Genomic DNA, 23,335 nt, shown 5'->3' on the forward strand with positions numbered 1-23,335 from the left:
AGGAACCCTAGGTCTCATGCAGTTGGGATGAAGGGGGCATTGCTGGCTGTTTCCCAGCCATCTACCATCATAATGTTTGGTCATGTTCAGGAGCAAATTGTGATGCCTGGGTAAGTCGTATGAGTTCTCTATCCCTTGCACAAACAAAACATGGTCCAAAACAGAATATACACTTCCACAGAAAGAGAGACTGTTATGCATTTTCTTCTTTATTTCAACACTATGATTCAAGAGCCTAAAATGCAAGTTCTTCCCTTTGTATTTCTGCATGTAGCACTGCAATCATAACTTACAAAAGGTTTAATACACAAAATGTACATTAAAATTACAATACAAGGCTCTGTAAACATCTAAAATGTAACCTTTAGTCTTAAATCATTATTGTCCCACATTGTTAAATACAAAATTTCAATTCTGAACAATCTCCAAACCTCAAAGGAATGACATTCTTTCTGTGTATCAAAAATAGAGTTTTCAAAGCTCTGTTTGCACCCAAACAAAATGTGTCATTTTTTCCTCTTCTTTAATCTTTGGTTTTAAAAATGGCAGTTCCATTTCCATATTGAAGAGTTTATTACAAGTGCCAGATTGTGGTCAAACTTTGGTAAAAACTAAACCTACTCTGACAGCCCATATCAAATGGGCCACATATTCCCCCCCGCATTTGATTTAGAAACTTCTACTTTTTCTGTAAAAAGGGGGGGATTAGTAATTTCCCTGCTATTTTAAAAATTTGGACTCCAGCATTGAAAGCAATTGTACATTTTGAAGTGGGGGAGGCTAGCAAAGGAGATTCCAAAGTGCCTGAGACTCAGGCTGCTACTGAAAAAAATGTAAATTTGCATAGTCCAATGGAGATCATGAGCTTTTCATACCCACTACATTTCACAAGATCAACAGTCTTACCTATAGCATCACACAAGCAATAAAACAAAATTAAGACCCTTGTACTGAAGCTTTTACAAGGCAAAAATACAACAGTTTTTAGTACCGAAATCTATATTTTTTTTGTTTTAAATAGGAAAGCATTTCTACTTCTACAGGCATCAAGGTATTTAAAAGGCATCAGAAGATTGCATGAGCATTCTACCAACTCCGCAGGCACAAAACCCCGTGTCTCAGTGAGCGTGCAAGGTGGCTCCTTGCTGAGCCGGAGAGAGGTTGTGACGCTGCAGAACTTGCTGGATTGCCCACTTAGTGCATAGCAAGTCAGGATGGGTTGGGCTCCCACATTTTAGGTACAGTATCAATTCAAAAGAACTCAGGAGGACCTAGACGGAGAAAAGGCTCTACCCTCCCTACCATCAAGGAGCAGAAAACCCCACAGAGTACAAAAAAGCTCAGAAACCTGAAATATTCCAGTAACCATCGGTTACTGCAGACTCATTACAGGAGCAAAAACTGGAATACAGCCACTGTTACGAGGGAAAATGGCTTATACTAGTTCAAGGGAGTGAAATGCTACAAAATGTAACGAGCTATACTCCCAGTTTTTACAAAATGTTTTAAAGTCAGCAAAACAGGACACAGATTTGATTACAACAGCACCTCCACCTCTCCTCTCAAAAACAGAATTACCTTGACCCTTGTGATTTCGAAATATGGCAACGCAGGAACCCCTAGCAAATGGGAATGTTATGCATCTTGGGAGCAAACTGAAAGTGGATCTACCAGTTGGGGACACCGCCAAAAAGTGTGAGCCACTCAAATAAAATTTCCACCAGATTAAAATATTAAAGATAGCATTTTCCTATCAAAGCAACCCCCCCCCACTTGAAATACAGATTCTAATATGTATTTCGTTTCCCATCTCTGAATATGAACACGTTTTATTAGAATTATTGTTTTCATGTTCAAAAGTACAGGGGGACAAATTTGTGCTGTGCTTGGATAGACAACGGAGTGGCAGGAAACTGCAACCCAGGGGCCAAGCTGGTCTGCAGACAGTCCGGTCAGGCTACAATTTATCAATCCCTCTTCTAACGCCAAGTGCTGATGTAAACTTCTTCTTCACAGGAGACAAAACAATTAGACACTGATAGCTTCCTATTCACAAGTTCTCTGGAGGGACCCCTGGACAGACATTTTGTCAACAGTAAGCATGCTGACAAAGGTATGAAAAATAAAGGGGTGTTCTAGTTATGGATCACCTTTAAATGGGGAATCAAAAATTCAGATCCAGTTAAGACTTAGGTGGCAATGCAATTCACCAAGAACAACAAAAAGGGAGTTCATTTTTCACCTCATGAAAAGAGGATTTTTCACAATTTAGAGTATCCACATTCTAGGCTGGCCAAAACTGAATAAAGTTCTGTTTTCATTGTCACCAGAATATTATCTCTATGAACAGAGCAACAAAAATTCTAATATCAAGCCCCTCTAGTGACATTTCTGATATTAAACACTTGGGTTCCATATACAACACTCTGCGTGGTCCAAATCAAACAAGCCCAGAGAATTTTTCAAAATCTGAAATATTTTTCATAAACTTATCAAAATCAGTTTCACCCCCTTTATTACACACTGTACTTAATCTGACTTTACATCGACTCCTATGAAAAATAAACAGCCAGAATCCCATCGAGAAAATATTCTGAAGTAGCAAGTTTGAGTAAGAGGTTTATCCACCAAAATAAGTGGACAGAGTTTAAAAAATAACCCTACCTGAGGGATTTCAAGACAACATTTCTGTGGGGATAACTCCTTAAAACTATTCTGACCAAACAGTGTTACTATAGAGTAGGACATCTAAACGTTGGTTTTAAAGCCAGCCCCCATCTTAGTTTTCTGCTTATGAGTATTTCTATAAATTGTTCTGAACACATAACGCTGTTTCAGTTATAGGGGCCTGTGCTGGCAAGGGGGGGGGGTCACCTATAAAGTTATAAAAGTTGTATCTCGGAATGTCATTTCTATCCCAATATTTCCATGATGGAATGGTCTCTTTTCAGCCTACCAAATGCTTTTAAAAAAATGTGTAGAGAACACAAACCTACAATTTGGCTTTGCTTCCTATAAATCCAAAGAAAATGCTAATAATCTTATACACGACCCTTCCAAGGCATTGGCTTAAGATGACAAGGTACTTTTGTGCCTCTGGAAGATTTCATTTATTTTTTTAAAAAGTTCTCTTTAAAACAATATAAGCTTAAAGGCTCTTCAAAACGACCCCCAAAAGGTATACAAATTTATATTACAATCCTAATCTCTCTCCTAAAGAAAAAGCAGCATACGAAGATGTGTATTTTACAAAATCCCCCCCCCCCACATTCAGTACTGTGCATATTGAGAGCGAAAAAACTACTTCTCCATACATTAAGCACTTAATATAAAAGTATTCTATTCAAATGCACAAAAACAAGCAAAGCTCATTGGTGGTGGTGGTTTCTCCCCCCAAGGTTAAAGTCGCTTGTGCTGCTCCTGTGTCCATTTTTACCAATGTTTACAGCATCCAAGGAAGCTAAAATCAGACCGCTCCGGTCTCCAAGCCAGAAGTATCACCCTCCCCCCCCACCCTCCCCAAAACAGCCACACCGCTCCAGATCATCAAGGCCACAAAGTCGGAAGCACAGTAAGTCTAAGGAAGGGATGAAGCAGTCTTCGGAGGAAAAGTGCAGCACGGTCTGGATCGCTTCCCACAAGCTGAGCTGCTACTGAACGCCATCCGATAGGCCCGCCTCTAGAGACGCAGGACACGTGTGCGGAGGATGGATGGCCACCGCGGCTCCATGGGACACGGAAATCTGCGACATGTCTCTTCCTATGATTTCATTCACTGAAAGGCAGGGGAAGAAAAAATAGGTCAATGTGTTTTTCCAGCTCTTGTAAAGGCTTTCTGGGGAGAGCTTTAAAAGAAAAAAAAAAGCCACTCACTCATGTTAAATAAAATTATAACTTCAAGGTTTAAAGACTTGTAATGCTAGTGTTTTTTTCTAAATAAACCAAAAATATATGTAGACTAAGAAACTCTGGGAAACGGCAGGTAAGATCACGAGCCAGCCATTTTTAGAACTGGCTAAGCGCTCCGTTAGATCTGATCTAGTCCACCAGCAGAAGGGCCAGGGCTGATTAGGAGAACTGTGACTTTGGCATCCTCCCATCCACTAGAGAGAAATGAGAAGTTATCCCCTTGAAATCTGTAGTTCACTGGGACAGGATATTACTTCTCCAGGTTGTTGGCTGCTCTAGGCTAAACACACCAATCGTCTGGGCTCAGTAGAAGGCAGCACTCCTGTCACTCAACACAGACTTTTTTGGCTCCTCTCTAACTTGGCACTCGAGACAGTTACTTCGATTTGCCTAGTGGCCAGGCCAGCCCTTGAGAGGTGCATTGTTCTGGTAGAAGAGACTATTGCATCAGGAAAGGATCACTGGCCAGAGGAAAGGGTCACCGTGGGATCCAACCCTGTGTCTTGCATTTGCTAGCTTTTTGCTGCAGCTCAAGTTTATTTCATGGTTGTGAAAACTAAGAAGAACTTATGCAACAAGCAACAGCCTCTCTCAACAGCTGGCCTTTGTCTCTCTGGCAGCTCAGCTCACCAGACAGGAGCCACAGAAATGTTGAGGGCCACCAAGGTCTTGGAAACAGCCCCATCAAAGTATATCCAGACGACACTCCAACACACGCACTTCACTGGAACTGTTCTGAGCAGCAACATGCAAGGCCACAAAAATGTTTTTTTCTCTATTGCCCACCTGAAAGATGATTCTTTCCTGTCTACTTCCAACCTTGGTTTTATCGTGGAAGAAAACAGTCATTTCCCATTTTACTGTACGGACAGACCCTTGAGGGTATTACTGCAAAGTACCAGCAAAAGTTCACAGGCAGGGGAAAGAAGGGTTGCAGCATTCTCTAGTCTGTTGTCCTAAGCTGTTCCAACAGTACTCCTCCACCTCCAATTTCTCCTCTTCTCTCCGATTAGTAATATGGCGAATCTGGAACGAGCTGGAGAAAGCACTGGAACGCCTCCAATTTTGGCTAGCACAAACATTTCCAGTAGATTTAATGTACAGAGGCGTCTGCGAACAGCACACTTGGATCTCTACCATCATCATTTCCATACGCTGCTCAAATTGGACAGTTCCTTACATAGCCAAGTCTCTGCAGCCTTTCACCTACTTTACCACAGCCAGGAAGTAGACTGATGACTGTGAGCCTAACAATCATAAAGACAGGGCCTTTTCTGTGGTGGCACTTTCCTTTGGAATGCCTTCCCCCCTTGTGATTCACCTGGTACCTAACTTTACTGTTTTTTTTTTTTTAAGGATCAGATCAAAGCACATCTCTCCCTCCCCCCCCCCACCTCAGTTTTAATTAGGGCTTTTATCTTATCAGCTTTTAAATGGTCTGCTTCTGTTTTATGGATAGATTTTATGCTGCTTATGCCCAGTTACTTGTTTTTATATTTTAGTTTTTAATTGAAAGTTGCCTCAAACAGGCAAAACAGCATAGAAATATCCTAAATAAATTAAAAAATAAGGAAATAATATGTCAACAAACTCTAACAGTCACTATAGCAAAAACTATTTCATCAACAGCTTTCAATCCAGTCATATTTTATTTCATTTTTCTATCTTAATGGCAGGCATCATGTGAAATTAATAACCCACTTAAGTGATTCAATGCATGCCTGGCACACCTCTAAAATTGTTAACTAAACAGAATGTATGTCGACACACTGTTGAATGACAACAGATTACATATATTTTGCACTTTCATTCTGTCATTTTGATTTTAAGAAGCCGTTTTGTGATGCTGGTTTTAATGAATGAATACAGGAACAGAGTAGTGACAGCAACCTGATACACCACCAGTTATGAACAAAATGCTGCTATTGAACCCACTGCTGTTCAAGTCAATGGCTGCGGCTCCTTGCTACTGCTACATTCCTGATAAGCAGGGCTTTTTTTCAGCGGGAACGCAGTGGAACGGCATTCTGGCACCTCTTAAAAATGGTCACATGGCCGGTGGCCCCGCCCTCTGTCTGGAGATCAAGGGGTGGGGCCACCGGCCATGTGACCATTTTCACCAAGGGCAATTTAAACTTTAAAAAACTCCCCCCTTGTTCCAGCTGACCCAAAGTGATGTCATTGTGCAGTCTTGAGTTCCACCACCTCTTTTCCCCCCAAAAAGCCCTGCTGATAAGAAATGGCAACACGTGAATCCAGCAAAGAAGTTGGATTTAGAAGCAGATTGCTGCTAATTTTCAGCTCTTATAGCTTAGATCCTGCACCGTATTTTGTGCTTCCACAGCTAAACCTCTGCTATAAACTGCTCAGGACAGAAATAGTAAGAGCGAAACAGCAAAAGGCAGAACAGTATGATATCATTAAGTCATAGTGAATGAAAACAAAGAGCAACCCAGGACCTGAATTTAAAATTCAAAGCCAAAGGTTTAACAAAAAGTTTAAAACAGAGCAAATCATTACAACAGCCTTATCTTGCATTGATATTGGCTATTATCTGGTCACTGAGTCAGCAACAGAAATCTATCATTGCAAAATGGAGTATAAATATTTTAAAAATAAATAATGCAGACAGATTTTGGCACACTACTTTTGGCTTTTAGTTACTGCTATTCCAAAAGGGTTAAATCCCACTTTTTTAAAAAAATGAGAAGAAAAACTGATAAAAGAAGGCAAAAATGGGATAACTCACACTAAAGTTCTTTTGTCCAAAGCCAGAATAAAGGAATCATAAAAATTACTGAAGGTGACTCTAAACTAAGAGATACTGAGGAAGCATCTATGCTCTGCAGTAGCAGAGAAAAACCTGATGGTTAGGCGCTCCTCCCCTGCTCACTGCACTGAAAAAGGCAGGAAAAATTAGCACATGGTGGGGTCAGGGAGCGCTTCTCGTGTTCTGAAGAGCTCTGGAAGTTTCTCCCATCGAAGGCTTGCCCGCACACACAGCCCCCCCCATGTGGAACTGCACTGTGACAATAACAATGAATCCTATGAGAACAATCTGCCCATTGCACTCTAACCGCCACAGCCACTAGCAAGTCTTAAAGGTAAAGGTAGTCCCCCTGTGAAAGCACCGAGCCATTACTGACGCATGGGGGGACATCACATCCGGACGTTTTCTTGGCAGACTTTTTATGGGGTGGTTTGCCATTGTCTTCCCCAGTCATCTACACTTTCCCCCCAGGAACCTGGGTACTCATTTTACTGACCTCGGAAGGATGGAAGGCTGAGTCAACCTTGAGTCGGCTATCTGAACTCGGTTTCTGCCAGGATCGAACTCAGGTCGTGAGCAGAGCTTGGGCTGCAGTACTGCAGCTTACCACTCTGCGCCACGGGGTCTTAGGCACTCCAATAGCAAAAATTTTGGCTGCAGTTAGGAAGTGCACTGGTTAATATCACTTCTAAGGGAACTGCATTTAGAGTATGCTGTTAGAATGGATGGATGGAGTCGATGTTTACTAAAAACAGAGTGGCAAACGATTCACCTGATAAACTACCAGACTGGTAGGAGCATCAGCAAGAAGGGAACAGAATACATTAGCACAGGACGTTTACAGAGATGGGTTGTGTTTATATGTATTTTCAGAGGGATACTTGAGGGGAAAGAGTGGTGATTCTATACCACAGGCGTTGAGAGGAAGGAAAGCAAAATGGGACTCCTGTTTGCATGAGCCTGCAGATTTGGAATTCCAGACTACTTAATTACCTGCTGACTATTTAGAAATTATTTTGAGGGAGTATAGTGGTGAGCAGAACAGATGGCAAGTGACATTTGATGAAGTTGCTGGAATGAACTGCCTTGCCTTTTGATCTTTAAGGTAGAAGTATATTAGCAGGCAAGCTTTACAAATATTTAGTTCGGGCGTTTTTATGGCACCCTTGCTGCAAGGAGCTAATACATAGCTCTTCCTTTTTCCATTTTACCTTCACAACAGCCCTGTGAGGTAGGTTAGGCTGAAAGAGTGACTGGACCAAGGTCACCCAATAATTTTTATGATATGTGGGGATTGAAACTCTGATCTTCCTAGTTAAATTCTAATGTTCTAACTACTATGCTCCAATGCCCTCTACAAATCTGGTTTTATATGGTAAAACCCCATCCCAATGGACAAGAGGAGAATGATGTTAAGTTTCTTTGTATCCCAACCAGGGAGAAAGGCAGGGTATAAATGAAGTGAACAAAACCAACCAACCAACCAACTTGCGCAAGCACATCTAGATTCTAAGGCCACTAATCCTGCCCAGAGTGTTAAGTGACACATCCATATAACTAATGAGAGAAACATTAATTTCATGCAGGGACCATCCAGGAAGCAGAAAAGGTTTGCTTAAACCGGTTGTTCAGCAGAATTCCTCACTCCTCCTCAGTGCCTTTCACCGGCCCTTCCCTTGCTAGGGTGCAATCGGTCCTCGTTTGGATATGGGCCTTGCAGTCGCCACCACTTACTCTGGAACACATTACAAAAGTGGCGAGGATGGCTCCCTCCTGACTGACCTTGCAGAGGTGCTGTGAAACAGATTTCAGGAAGGAAATTCAGGGCTGGTGAAACACTGTTTTGGACTAAAAAGAAAAAGGGATGCACATCTGACCGACTGAAAGCCTGGACATGGGCTCTGAAATCCCATTTATTACAGTTTGCTGTCTTTGTCTGTTTAGTGGGTTTATTGATTTAGTTACTTTTAAAATTTATTTTGCTACTCACCTTGGGAGAACAGCTTAGAAGTATTTTAAACACGCATAAATGACTACGGAAACTATTCCCTTTTAAAACTATGCTCAGGAAGCCACAAACAGAACTCAGAAATGACCATAAGGTTACTGCGTTTGTTACTCTAAAAGTCTAATGACGGGAGTGGGTTAACACAGGAGCTCAGTCAACAATTCTCCCTATGGCCAAAGGCTGCCAAGGGCTCAGAGTTGCTGCTACAATCCACTCACCAAAAGCCATCCGCTCACTAACTCTTCAGTAGCGCCCTACTACAGCACTAGAGAGGAACTATGAAGTTGCTACAACTTCCCTTTCACTGCAACTTCCTTGTTCTTTTCTGCTCTTGCAAGAAGCCGTCTGACTGTGCCTGGCTCTGAATGAGTAGAAAGCATCGCTGAGGGAGGACTGGGAGAGAGAATGCTGCAGATGGCTGTAAGAATCAATAGCTGCTGTTATATAAGGCTTTCTGACCACCCAGTCATGGGCTCCTGAGTCAGCCTGCCCAGAGGCATGCAGTTTATCATTTGCCTGTCCATCTTGGGTGAGTAGCAACACCTCTGAATTCACTGTCAAGTGATACACTGTATGGATGTTACAGCCAAGCTGATTTTTCACAGGTTTTGTTCCATGGAAGATATTTATATATTTGATTCGGGAAAGTCATTCAATTTCTGCAGAATTAAACAACTTCCTCCTTCTGGCCCGAGTCTGGATATTAATCACATACCTGACAGAGCTGGACGAATCCCACTCCCCAGTGTTTAACGCCTCTGAGAGGTCAAGAGGCCTGACAGAAAGAGAGCCCTGCAACTGAGCTCGCTTGACCAAGCTCTTCCAACTGCTCCAACCCCACTGAAGTTCTTGCATCATTATGTAACCTCAGTACGTCTTTTCCAGCTTATGTGACTGGTAACAAACCTTCCCTAGTCCCACTCTACCTAAAGTCTCATGGGCTCAGAGGAGGGCTAGAAAAAGCATCCAAAGGAACTCGGACAAAACTTTAGCTCATTGGACTGGAGAGCTTGAGCAGACATGCTGCTTTACTAAAACTTGGGAGGTTCTCCATCCAAACGACCCTTCAGACTGCACACTCCCATACAGTCTTCAAATGCTGCCTCATGAGCTTCTACACACTTCTTTCTAGTGTTCAGAGCCTGAATAAAATACATGAAATTGTAGGGAGTCAGACAAAGACATACCGCAACATCCAAGCGCTTTGAAACAATGAAAAGTGGAAACAAAAGGAGAATGGGATGTTCCTTTCCTTCCACATCTGAGGGTCCCCCACCTCTTAGAGACCTAATTCTCAACCTGGCACTGTGTGTTGATCAAGATACAACAGGGCCAGTTGTGAATTGGGCAGGTGTTTCTGCAGATCTGGGGGAAAGTTCCAGTCTTGAATAAGAATATACAGGGGTCATTTCGTAGAAAAAGAGCTGCAGGAACTCATCAGCATAACTCATTAGCATATGCCACACCCCTTGCCATCACCGGAAGTGTGTCATTAGCATAACTGGTTTGCATATGCCACACCCCCTGGCCTTACCTATCCTGGCTGTTTTGGACCCAATCCTGGCCATTTTGGGCCCAATCCAGGCCAAAACGGGCCCCAAATGGCCAAAAATCAGGTGGGCAGGGCCACCTGACATGTGACCTCTTTGGAGAACTACCGGAACTGCGTTCCTGCGTGTTCCCCCTCAAAATGAGCCCTGAGAATATAAATTCTACAAGTAACAAAGGGGGCGGGGAGTAACAACCCCAAACCTATAAATGAATTTGCTAAGCAGATATCTCAACCAACAAAAAAGAAATGTCAATTGAGAGCTCATGACAGTACACTGCAAGATCTCAGCCACCACTTTGGGATTGCTAGGCAACCTGTGTTAACATTGCCTACAAGCTGATGGAGAGGGGTGCCCGTGCTTTCCACTCCCCCATTCATCAACTGGATGGCCTCAAATCCAGGGGGAAGGGGGAGAACAGAAGGGTAAGAAACAGAGACCAGCAGGGGTGGGTGGGATTCCCCCCACCCTCATAAATTATCACAGAACAGCGCCTCCTTTTGTTATTTATAATTGTTTTTTTAATTCAGAATCATTTTTTAGGAATCTGCCAGTAAGAGTTCTAAATTTTAGAGTAAATGGATCCACATGAAAATAATTTCGACCCTTTTCTAGATCACACTGTCAAAACTTATTGTAAAAATACTCACCTATTTCAGGGTGGTCAAGGCTGCTGGGTGATAAAATGCTTCCTTCAGTAAAAAAAAAACATGTTCACTAGACTGAAAGGGCAGATGAGTCAACTGAATAAATGATCCCTCCAAAAGAAAGGGGCAGAAGCCAGATTAAGGTGCCCTAAACTCTGTTAAAGTGAAAAAACAAGACCCTCTGGAAGCAAAGAAAAAACTTAAAAGTCTTATATTGATATTTGTAACTTAATATGCGCACACAGCGGAGAACTGTGCCAACTTTACACACTCCCACTACCTACAATCAGAGAGTTGGAAATGTCCCTAAGGGCCATCGAGTCCACTGTTTCCTAACCTGTGAGTTAGGCCCCAAAAGTGGGTAGTGAAGCCTCTGAAAAGTGGGTTGCAGGCTGGCCCTTCCTGACGACAGTTCCTGCTCTTTGCACCCTTCTCTCTCTCTCCTCTTCTTCCTTTCCATCTTCTCACATTTTTGCTTCTCCCTTCCTCTTCGTGACAATAACGAGGGGGTCTGGCGACTAGTAACTTTACAATAATAGTGAAAGAAGAGGGGCAAGTCTGGAGAGTAGGTGGGACCTGTTCAGTGCATGGAAAAGTCAGAGGAGTGAAAGAGATGGTGTGCGTGTACAGGTTTGGCCTTGGCACTGCTCCTTCAGCAGCCCAACCCTTTGCCCAGCTCCCTGAAGCGTCTCACTGCCCTCTACCTGCTGGGAGGGATGAACTGCACTACGCCACTTGTCCTACCTCTTTGTCAACATCTGCCATCCTCCCACATCTCCTCAACCCTGTGCCCCACCCACCCTACCTTCTCAAACTCCTGGGCCAGCCCGGGATGGGTCACCATAACAAAGTAAATTTGTCCAGACAATACCTGTTTTAACTTCAGAAGGACCATTTAAACAGTGGCAAAAGGATATATCAACATTTATATGGAAAGGAGAAAAAACCAAGAGTTAAATACAAAATTTTACAAGATGCAAAGGAGAGAGGGGCTTAGGTCTACCAGACTTGAAGTTGTATTTCGCTGCCTCGTGTCTAATGTGGATGAAGGAAGGGATGCTTCTGAGAAATGATAGGCTCTTGACTTTGGAAGGTCATGACCTGAGATGTGGATGGCATGCTTATTTGTGGAATGATAAAGTGAAGGTCAACGTAGACTTTAAAAATCATTATATTAGGAGAGCCATTTTGAGAATTTGGTATAAATATAAACTGAGACTATCATAGAAGACACCGCTTTGGATTTCAACACAGAAAGCTTTCTATAGATGTGAAATGATAACCAAACAGAGATGGTTGATATATGGAGAATTAATAGAGTTCTCACAAGAAGATTGTAAACTGAAGACAAGGGAAAATTTAATAGCTAAAGGCTATAAATGTGAATGGTTTTTCTATGCACAATTGCTAAAAAGGTTTAAATTATATAAAAAATTATGGGGCTTTGATTATGATAAAGCAGTCTGGAAAAGAGCTTTGTACAAATGATAAGAACATTATTGCCAAAATGTACAAACTTTTGTTGAAATTTGAAACAGAAGAATCTGAAAGATCGTATGGTAAAATGGGCTAAAAATTTTGGGTATAATATTCCAATGGACCAGTGGGAAAATATGTGGGTAAAGGGGCTCGAATTCACACTTAAAGAAAATTTCTATAAAATGATGTATTGGTAGTATATGTCTCCTGATAAATTAGCAAAAATGAGCAAAGGTATGCCAAACGTTGGAAATGTGAGCAATATGAAGGAACATTTTATCATCTTTGGTGGACTTGTCTTAAAGCAAAAAAAAATTGGTCACAAATTCTTATGATGATACAGACAATTTTGAAAATCAATATACAATTTAAATCAGAAGCCTTTTTGTTGGGATTAATGGACAAACAGTTGGAAAACAAACATGGTATTCTATTTCTATATAAGACAATGATGGCTAGGCTTTTATACGTGCAAAAATGGAAAAGTACAGTATTGCCTTCAATGGATGACTGGATTGTGAAAATGATGAAGTTAGCGGAGATGGCTAAACTTACAGCTCTGATAAAACACCGTCTACTTTCATGGTTAAATGGAAATACCTTACTGATTTTCATTTCTTTCTCTTTTTTCTCTATTCTTTAATTTTTTCTTTCTCCGCCCCTTTATTGGGCTTTTAATCTTATTAATAAAATTGTTTTTTTAAACAAAAAAAGTCAATTTGGACTTGTGGGGTACATTTCACATTTGCATCTACACAAAGAAAACAGTATGCACAGGTCCCATTTGCATGCTCTGTATACCTTGATTTTATAGCATACAAGTCACACATCAAGTTAGATTTGTTAGACACTCAAGTGTCAGATGAGGCCAAGAGCATGAAAGAGGTGGGGTGACAAGACCCTAACTCCACACTTGTATTTTAAAGGTCATCCCTAGGATATGCACACCAACCCCTGCTTTAAACAGGAGCATCTGAAGTCAGCCAAAATCTGCTTTGATCCTCACGTATAGTACACAGAATTGTTTTCTGAAGTAGCAAGATAGGAACTACTCAGGTTTCTTGGCCCACCTCCTACATTTTGTTCGTTCCCCTCACTTGTTAGCAGAAGCACAACATGTGCCGCCAAACCAAATCTCAGACAGCAATCCTCTAAGCATGGTTAGTGAGGCACTGCCTGCTTTTTTGGCTGCTGGTTTTATGACTTAGTCTAGTTTTGAAGAGGGTGGGAATAGTTTTACTGAGTTGTGTTACTGACCTATTATATTGATTTAAATTCTTAATTGCTACCCTTTTTGTTGTTAGCCACCAAGGTTGCTTCTGCATTACAGCCAGTATCGGTCTTCATCTCTCATTTGCAATATTAGAATGTTACAGGTTTTGTGATATAAAAAAATAGTTTAACTTAGCTGTGCTGTGTCGGTAAACAGATTCACAAATGCAAAAAGAATTAAAGATTAAATTAGCGAAGCCTCAAGGACAACAACGATCATAATGGAGCCTGGGGCTTTTTTTCCCTGCACAATCTATCTGTATCTACATGCAAAAGACTAACAGCGGTGATAAGGTTACAAGTCCCTCTAACTATACAAGCTTTGGCAATACAATATATTTAGCTTTATCTTTTGTTGTACACAACCAGCAAGAGGTATCATGTCAACTTTCAGTATAGCAGCAGGCCAGGATATAATTAACTTGTACTGTGAAGAAACAAGCTGCAATTGCTGGTTTGTGATCAAGAGGACATGAGGAAGACAAGTATTACACATGTCTTGGAAAAAAAGTCCCACCACAAGCAGCACAGGAGCTCCTAATAAACAATTAAAATTAAAAGTCGATTTGTTGTCCTGTATTATTTCCATATAGGGTCTGATCTATTACACACAGAAGTTATACAAACTGAGCACATCACTTAATTTACTGATCAGCATTGAATGCCATTATAAAAACCCAGCACTGAACAAGAGAAGCCACAGAAGATCTTCAAACTATCTACCAGCTACCAGCAGGACAATATATGAAAGGCTTCCCATAAAGGCAGTTCACATGTCACCCTATGAATGACGGAAAGCTTGTAGTGACTTACACTGTGTCATCCACCTTAAGTCTCAGCGAGAAAGGCAGAATATAAATAACACAAATAAATAAATATTCAAGTCTCACTGTGGATGTCCGGGAGTCTAGAAGGGAGGGAGCAGACTCCATTTCGCCAGCATCCAGTGTAAGACATGATGACCAGAGAAGTTTGACTTCTCTTTGCCTACCTCCACAGGGCACCTGGAAAAAGTGGTGCTGGAGGATGCCTGGTAGCAGCAATGTCTCGCTTTAAGGCACCACCTAACAATGTCATTCTAAGCAAAGTCACATCCTTCTAAGCCCACTTGTGTCAATGGACTTAGAAAACTGTAATTCTGCTTAGGATGTCTCTGTAAATCTACACGCTCTGGCAGGGGCTTCTGTCCAAAACGAAGTCCCCCAGTGCCGTCACAGCAGTTAGTACCGAACGTAGCTCGACAGATGGCACCTGCAGAAATGCATAGCAGCGCCTCCGAGAAAAGCTACAGTCAAGTAGCTTTCTCTCTCTCTCTCTTATTCCTTGACATCTCTGCCAACATGGATTCAGGAGACTGACCAGCTGCCTACACGGTTCAGCCCTCTGTTTTTTACCGGTAACACAATCCTATGAGACGGACACTCTTAGCCTGCTATGACCTAAGGTCATTCCGAAAGCGCCACAGCTGATCGGAGATCTGAACTCAGGTCTCCCCAGTCTTATCTGCACCACTCTATGCTTGCACTGGAGGTGAAGCTACTATGCCCTCTAGCACATGAACTTGGGGGGCAGCCTAGCCAGTGAGCTTCCAAGACCTGCTCCTGAGCACTGCAAAGACACAATACTGCTAGTGAATTAAATAAGGCTGTAGTATAAGTTAATGGACTAGCTCCAATGATGACTCCTATTCTAAACAGAAATCCGAGAGGGGGTGGGGCTAGCTTTCGGTTTTTATCTAGGATAAAGGCATAGCCCTATTACTTGGCTTTCTAATCTGCAGCTTTATGTAATGGGAGGGACAACAGAAAAGGAAGTGAAAAATGATTAGCAAAAGGTCCATCAACCTAATTCTGAAGATACCTTCAGACTAACATAACCTCTTAAACTGGTAGGGGAGAAGCCATGGCTCAGTCTAGCGTATCTGCTTTGCATGCCTAAGGTCCAAGGTTTAATTCCTGGCATCTCCAGTTTAAAGGATCAGGTAACTGAGATGTGAAAGACTTCAACCAGAGACCCTGGACAACTGCTGCCAGTTAGGGAAGACAACACTTTGATAGACCAATGGTCTGACTAAGGCAGCTTCATGTTTTGGTTAATAAAGGTCTTTTCCACATAGAGCTTTTTCATTGGTTCTAGCCCAATACTGCACTGATTTCTCTCCAGAGTTCTGCATGTATGATCAAAATACCCCAATTCAGTCTCCAAACTGCTTCTCCGACTATTTTGCATTCTGCACAGAAAAAGACTGCATCTGTCACAGAAACGATCCTTGGCTTTTCTGCAGCTTTTCTCCCTGCACGCACACCCCAATGTCCCCCCACTCCCTGAAGTGAAACTACAGCTTTCTTGAAGTGCAAAATGCTTTCTTTGGTGTGAAGCCTAGCCCTGGCCCTAACTTTCACCCTCTCCTTTATCCCCACACACCCTGATTGGTTGAACAGCAACCAATTCAGTTTTTTCATGAATTAAAAAAATTTAAACTACAACATTACAACGCTGGTGCCTAAAAACAAACTGATGGGGGGGGGGGGAAGGCTGCAATATGTCTAACTCAAAAAACTCTGCAGAGAGCCCTGAACCCCACTTGAAACGTTAAAGTTTCCCTCTGTGCTTCCCATACGTTTAACTCCATTTTTCTGGCATTTAATTTTTTTTTTACATAGCAATGTCAGTGCCTTAAACAAACAACAAAAAACTTGTAAGTTTCTCAGCTGATCAACTGAATAAACTGAGGTGTCCTCAGCAAATCAACCAACAAAGCTGATGTTTTCTCCCAAAATTCTGCAGCAGAAATGGGGCATTTTTCTAGTGCAGAAAAAATCCTTGCAGATCAAATATCCAGAAAACCCAGCATAAGTGTGCATATGGAAAACTGGATTGACATCAATATTACAGTTACACTAAAAAAGATTTCCCCCAAAAAATGTAAAAGCATCTTCTTCATGGAGAAGCATGTCACACAAATAAGAGATTTTTACAATCACAGAAGCTCCCCAGAGGCTACATTTAAAAGAACTTATGGTTAAGAAACAGTATGGAAATAATTTAGAAAAGTAAAATAAAATTAATTGCATTTCTACTTATTATTATCATCAGTGACCCTCTTGTCTGCATCAATATTACAGTTACACTAAAAAAGATTTCCCCCCCCAAAATGTAAAAGCATCTTCTTGACTCATTTCTATATTTTTAAGTTAAGCTGAAATATGCATTTTAACTACATAAACAGATGAAGCTGCCTTATACAAGTCAGACCGCTGTGCTTCAGTGTCAATGGCACTGACTCTCCAAGCGCACAGGCAAAGGCCTTTCACATCACTTACTACCAGATCCTTTTAACAGTAGATGCTGGGGATTGAACCTAGGACCTTCTGCATGAGAAGTAGGTGCTCTACCACGGAGACGTGGCCCCTCCCCAAATGAAAGCCTGAAAATGGACACCGCAGCTCAGCCCCACTCACTAGTAATTGTGATTCTGGATATCGCACGGGGAAGGAGAGACAGTTGGGTGTTGTGGTTAAGAGTGGCAGGGCTCTAATCTGGAGAACTGGGTCTGATTCCCTTCTCCTCCACCTGAAGCCAGCTGGGAGATGCTGGGTCAGTCACAGCTCTTCCAGAACTCTCTAAGCCCCACCCACCTCACAGGGTGGTTGTTGTGGAGATAATAACACACTTTGTAAACAGCTCTGAGTAGGCGTTAAGTTGTCTGAGGGGCAGAATATAATATTATTCTACTCATAAGAACTTTAAAGGCAAAAATCAGTCAGTTCTTATTCTGTACAGAAATTTGGAGTTCATTATGCATATTTGACTAGGAAATGTTACGAGTAACTTATTTTAAAGTCTTGTTTTACTCTTACGTTACTGGATTAACAGGTAAAGCTTCTGCAGTTAGTCCAGTTTAAGTCTAGTCCAGTTATGCTGACCTTACTAGTTTGCGAAGCAGATTTTAGAAATATCCATTTTTCTATACTAATTATCATGACGATATTATTCAGACATTTAATGTGTGTGCAAGACAAACCACACAAAAATTCTACATACCTAGCAGTTTTGAAAGGATAAAGCATAAAGTGAACACATATGAATAAAGCTCCAAGTAATATTCTTTATTCAGCTGCCATGACTTGTACCTCATGTATGAAAGATTTAGCCAGTCACCCAAACCAAGGAGCAGCCAATTTTATGCTATTGCAAGACAATCTGAAAACAAATTGTACAATTCACTAGTAAAAACAGCTTTTTCCTATGCTTTTTGGGCCAGTTCAAAATACCAAAGAGGAACTACCTTAAGTAGCTTATCAAGGCAAGACATATTCATATAGGAATTTCCACACACAGGTGAATCCATCCAGCTTTTTTCACTCAATCTTGCACAATTCCCCTCCTTACTACACTCCACCACCCACACAGCTTTGGTCGAGGCAGGTTCCATGACACTCAGAACGGCCACTTCGGTGACCAAATGGGACTCTCCCCTCCTTTTTCAATGGATGAAAAGCTGGTTGGGTCTAACTTAACATGCTAACAAAATGTGCATTTTCCCAACTGCACCTTCATTGCTTCGCCCAACACTGTTGCAAACAATACAGCTCACAAGAATCCAAAGTATACCAAGCCTTGCAGAACAGAATCCTTATTCCACAGTTATCACACGATTTAACCTCCAACCCCAGACAGAAAAAGATACTTACCATCATCTAAGGTGATGTCTTGCAGCCCTATTGTCTGAAAATTCAGCTCTCTATCTTCAGGTTCAGGCTTTACGTTAATCGCTGTCTCCTCTGGTGAAAATGGAGACGCATCACAAACGTTATGATGTATCAAGGATGAAGCTGCAGCAATTCCTCCTAAACCTGGACTGTGTGCCTGAGGCGACTGCTGCCCAGAGTGGCCAACAGCAGTTGGAGGCGGAGGTGAGGAGGCAGGTCCTGAGCTAGAAGTCTGGTAAGGCATAGGCTGCAGTTGCGGAGAAGATGGTCCAGATCGTGGTGAATGGACCATAGAATGAGAAGATTTGGGGGACGGTGAGGAAGTGTTACCTGGATTTGAAGAATGGTAAGCGACCTGCTGCAGCTGAGCGGAAGGGTGTCCAAGGGACTGAGTCATTACAGAAGAGGCAGAACTTTGCCGGGGATTTGGACAATGATACCCCACCGATTGCAGGTGAGGAGACGATTGTCTATGTTGAGCAGGGTGCGATGAAGGATGGCCTCCCGCTACAGCTGGAGTTGACACTGAACCCAGATTTGAAGAATGATACGGCATCGGTGGTAGAGATTGGCAGCTAAGGTTTATCAACTGAGGTACAGCTGCTGCATCTTGTTGAAACGAAATTGCATCAAATCCTTGGCCAGCAGAGGCAGAGTTCATGGGAAGACCAGACTGTCCGTTAAACATAACATTCGATTGCATAGGCTGGTAGGAAGGCCTCGCAGAAGGTGCTGACGTGACCTGAAAAGACTGGTGGACTACAGCTGAAGACAAAACAGGATGCTCTTCACCTGTGCTAATGTTTCTACCTTGGATGTGAGACATCGGGGATACCGTGGAGGACACCAGAGGTGTATATGCTTGCTGAACTGGGCATACAAGGCTCCTGGATGAAGTAGAAAGTAAACTCTCATGGGAGAGCCCAGAATCTGGTGAAGATAGCTGAGCTTGAAGAGAAGGAAGTCCTTTAACACCAGTACAACGAGTCAGGGACAATGAGGGAACTGAAGACAAATCCATTTCGTCTCTGTTCTCTTGTTTCAGTACAACTGTAAAGTTAGGAAACCAATGAAATTAAAATTCATGAGGTACAATGTTCACCACATTAACATGTAAGACGCTGCACTGTCCTAAGTTGGAACCCTGGCACATCTAGCCGTGCGCTCTTAACACAGAAAAATAGCTGCAATTAAGATACCAAGATAGGTATTTTCCCCAGCTGTCCTATTCAAGGCCCTGTTTTAAGGGGAAGTAGATTAACTGAGGATATTCTGCATTCACTTGCTATACTTCCATTTAGTATGCAAGAATGAAACTATTGCAATAAAAGGAAGAACAGTAAATTTGCTTTCAAACATGTATCTGTGCATACTGAGATAGTGTTTATCTTACAACTGTATGCCCCACTACTTTACAGATTTTGAAATTTTTCACTCTGAACAAGTCTTATAGCGCTATCTTGTGAAAAAAATATCAAGAGGGAGAAGCATGTCACACAAATAAGAGATTTTTACAAGCACAGAAGCTCCCCAGAGGCTACATATAAAAGAACTTATGGTTAAGAAACAGTAGGGAAATAATTTAGAAAAGTAAAATTAAATTAATTGCATTTCTACTTATTATTATATTCAGCAGTGACCCTCTTGTCTGCAAAAGCTGTTTCCCCTTTTTTATTAAGTTTTTATTTTATTAAAATTGTTACACCTTGTCTTTCCTCATAAAAACGGACCCAAGGCAACCTTCTTCCCAACCTTCCTGGAATTATTTAACCAATATTTACTGTGAGGGGGGGGGTGTCTTAGTCTGCAGCTATCTGGACCCAAACATGAAACTGGTGGAAACTCAAGAAACTGACCATAATACTAGACAGCCACAACACACTGGCAGGAGAAGTCTGTGTGTGTGTGCGCCACCAGAAGTATTTACAGTTTTTAACATCCAGCTGAATGAGCAATATAATTTATTTTTATCATCATCATCATCTTTTTTTTTTTTTTTTTTGAAAAATTTTTATTGGGTTAGAATCCATTATTTCCACATTTACATTCAATTTTCCCCAATTTTTTCATCTCTAACCCCCTCCCTTTCCCCCCCCTTTTTGTTGACTTCCAACAGCTTTCCAACCCTTTGTCCCCTTTCCCTTACTTTTATTAGCTTCCTCTATCTAAAACAAATATATATTCTCCATTATTCTAAGCAGTACATCCTTAACTATTTTTTAACATTATATGCCCAAACTGTAAGCCTTTGTTTCTATCTTAGATAAACAATTTATCCCAATTTTTCAATTTCAGGTATTTCTATATATCATAAACCATATAGATCATACATTCGTTTATATCAAACAATTTGACTTATTCTCTATATATATTACTCATTCTATCTTTTTATAATAGTTCTATATATCTCTCCTCACGTAGTCAATCAATTTGACCCATCTATATCTTCAGACATTCAGTTTGGTACAAAACTTGTCAGAAAAAAAAGAAAATATTGTTAGTTAATCGCTCCTTATATTTAGTCCTTATAATTAATTATTTTCTCTATGTTCTGTTTGTTAACCTATATATATCTATATATATGTCAATCTATTAATCTGACTGCTTATTAATTCACATTTATCTCTTCTCCCCCCGGTAAAGTCTCCCCCCTCTACTTCAATACTTCAGTAGTTCTCAAACTGCCACAGTTTTCCTCCCACCTCCCATTTCTTCTCCAGGTATTGTTTCAGCTTCTCCCAGTCTGTGTTGAACTGCCCTGAGTCCAGATCTCTCAATTTTCTTGTCATCTTGTCCATTTCAGCCATATACAGCAATTTGTAAGTCCAATCTTCAATAGTTGGCACTTCTTGTACTTTCCATTTTTGCGCATACAAAAGTCTAGCTGCTGCTGTCATATAAAATATCAACGTCCTGTGTTGGGCTGGAATTCCCTCCATTCCCAAGTTCAGTAGCAGGAGTTCTGGGTTCTTATTAATTTGAAATTGTAAAATTTCACTCATTTCTCTTATTATTTCCCCCCAGTACTGCCTGGCTACCTCACACGACCACCACATATGATAGAGGGAGCCCTCATGCTTCTTACATTTCCAGCATTTATTAGAAGTATTCAAATTCCCTAGCGCAATCTTCTTTGGTGTCATGTACCAACGATAGATCATTTTATGAATGTTCTCTTTGATATTAATACATGTCGTTGTCTTCATTGTAGTTTTCCACAAGTATTCCCATGCCTCCATTGTTATTTCTTTATTAAAGTTTATAGCCCATTTCACCATTTGTGTTTTAACTATCTCATCCTCGGTATACCACTTCAACAGTACTTGGTATACCTTGGATATTCTTTTCTTATCTTCTTTAAGAAGGGTCTGCTCTAGTTCCGAATTCTCTATTCGTATACCTCCCTTTACAGAGTCCGAATTATATAAGTCTCTGATCTGTCTATACTGGAACCAATCGTAGTTAGGTGATAGTTCCTCTTGTGTCTTTATTCTAAGTTTGGATGCTTCAGTTTTAGTTATTTCTTTATACGTTAAACATTGTTGTTCATTATCAACAGCTCTCGGGTCTATCACCTCATATGGAACCACCCACAAAGGGGTTCCTTCTTGTAAATAAATTCTGTACTTCTTCCAGATTATGTATAGACTTCTCCGAACAAAGTGATGCAGGAACATCGAGTTGACCTTTACTTTGTCATGCCATAAATATGCGTGCCATCCAAATATTTTTTTATATCCCTCTAGGGCTAATAGTTTCTTGTTCTTTAATGTCATCCATTCTTTCAACCAAACTAGGCAGATTGCATCATGATAAAGTCTCAGATTGGGCAGTTGCATTCCGCCTCTTTCCTTTGCATCTTGTAAAACTTTCACTTTCACTCGAGGCTTCTTGCCTGCCCAAACAAAATCTGATATTTTCCTCTGCCATTTTTCAAATTGTTTGGAGTCTCTGATGATTGGTATTGTCTGTAGCAAAAACATTACTCTTGGTAACACATTCATCTTAACTGCTGCAATCCTACCCAACCATGACAAATTCAATCTATTCCATTTAATCAAGTCTCTCTCTATCTGAGTCCATAGTTTTTCATAATTGTTTTTGAATAGATCTATGTTCTTTGCAGTTAATTCGACTCCCAAATATTTCACTTTACTTGTTACTTCACAATCCGTTGTTTCCATTAACAATTGTTGTTTCTGCTTAGTCATATTTTTGCATAATATCTTTGACTTCTTTTTGTTAATGAAGAAACCTGCCAAGTCTCCAAACTCCTTGATCTTATCTATCACTCTTGGCATGTTCTCCAATGGGTCCTCTACAATTAACATTATGTCATCCGCAAATGCTCTGACCTTGTATGAATAGTCCTTTATTTTTATTCCACGAATTTCATCATCTTGACGTATTTGTATCATCAGAATCTCCAATACTAAAATGAACAACAATGGAGATAACGGGCAACCTTGTCTTGTTCCTTTACTTATCGTCAATTTCTTGGTCAATTCATCATTCACCACAATTGCTGCAGTCTGGTCTCTATAAATTTCCTTAATTGCTCTGATGAATCTTTCTCCCAATTGTAGCTTTTCCATAGTGGCAAACATAAAGTCCCAGTTTAAATTGTCAAACGCTTTTTCAGCGTCAACAAAAAAGAAACCAACCTCTTTGTCACAACGCTTGTCATAATATTCAATAGCATTGATCACTGTCCTTAAGTTGTCTCTTATTTGTCTGTCTGGCAAAAAGCCTGCTTGTTCCTCCTCTATGACTTCCGAGAGCCACCCCTTCAATCTCTCCGCCAATATCTTCGCAAAAATTTTGTAGTCATTGTTGAGTAGCGATATAGGTCTATAATTTTTCACATTAGTCAGGTCTTGGCCCTCTTTTGGGATCAATGATATATTCGCTTCACTCCAAGTTTCTGGAATCCTTTGATCCCTTAAAACCCCATTCATCACCTCTTTTAGGAATGGTGCCAGTTCATT

The 23,335-nt window shown here is 41.0% G+C and overlaps 1 protein-coding gene across 1 annotated transcript in view; it reads right to left on the reverse strand.

Annotated features, from left to right (window-relative positions):
• Positions 1 to 202: 202 nt before the first annotated feature.
• NFATC3 (nuclear factor of activated T cells 3) overlaps positions 203 to 23,335 on the reverse strand; it is a 76,274-nt gene continuing 53,141 nt past the window's right edge. Inside the window, exons 9-10 of the mRNA XM_055000350.1 lie at positions 18,330 to 19,397; positions 203 to 3,775 (exon numbers count right to left, since the gene is read on the reverse strand). Of these exons, the coding sequence (XP_054856325.1) occupies positions 3,651 to 3,775; positions 18,330 to 19,397 (1,193 nt within the window). The 3' untranslated portion in view covers positions 203 to 3,650. The remainder of the gene's footprint in view (positions 3,776 to 18,329; positions 19,398 to 23,335) is intronic.

The sequence above is a fragment of the Eublepharis macularius genome, chromosome 16 (genome assembly GCF_028583425.1).
Source record: "Eublepharis macularius isolate TG4126 chromosome 16, MPM_Emac_v1.0, whole genome shotgun sequence".
Classification (NCBI taxonomy): Eukaryota; Metazoa; Chordata; class Lepidosauria; order Squamata; family Eublepharidae; genus Eublepharis; species Eublepharis macularius.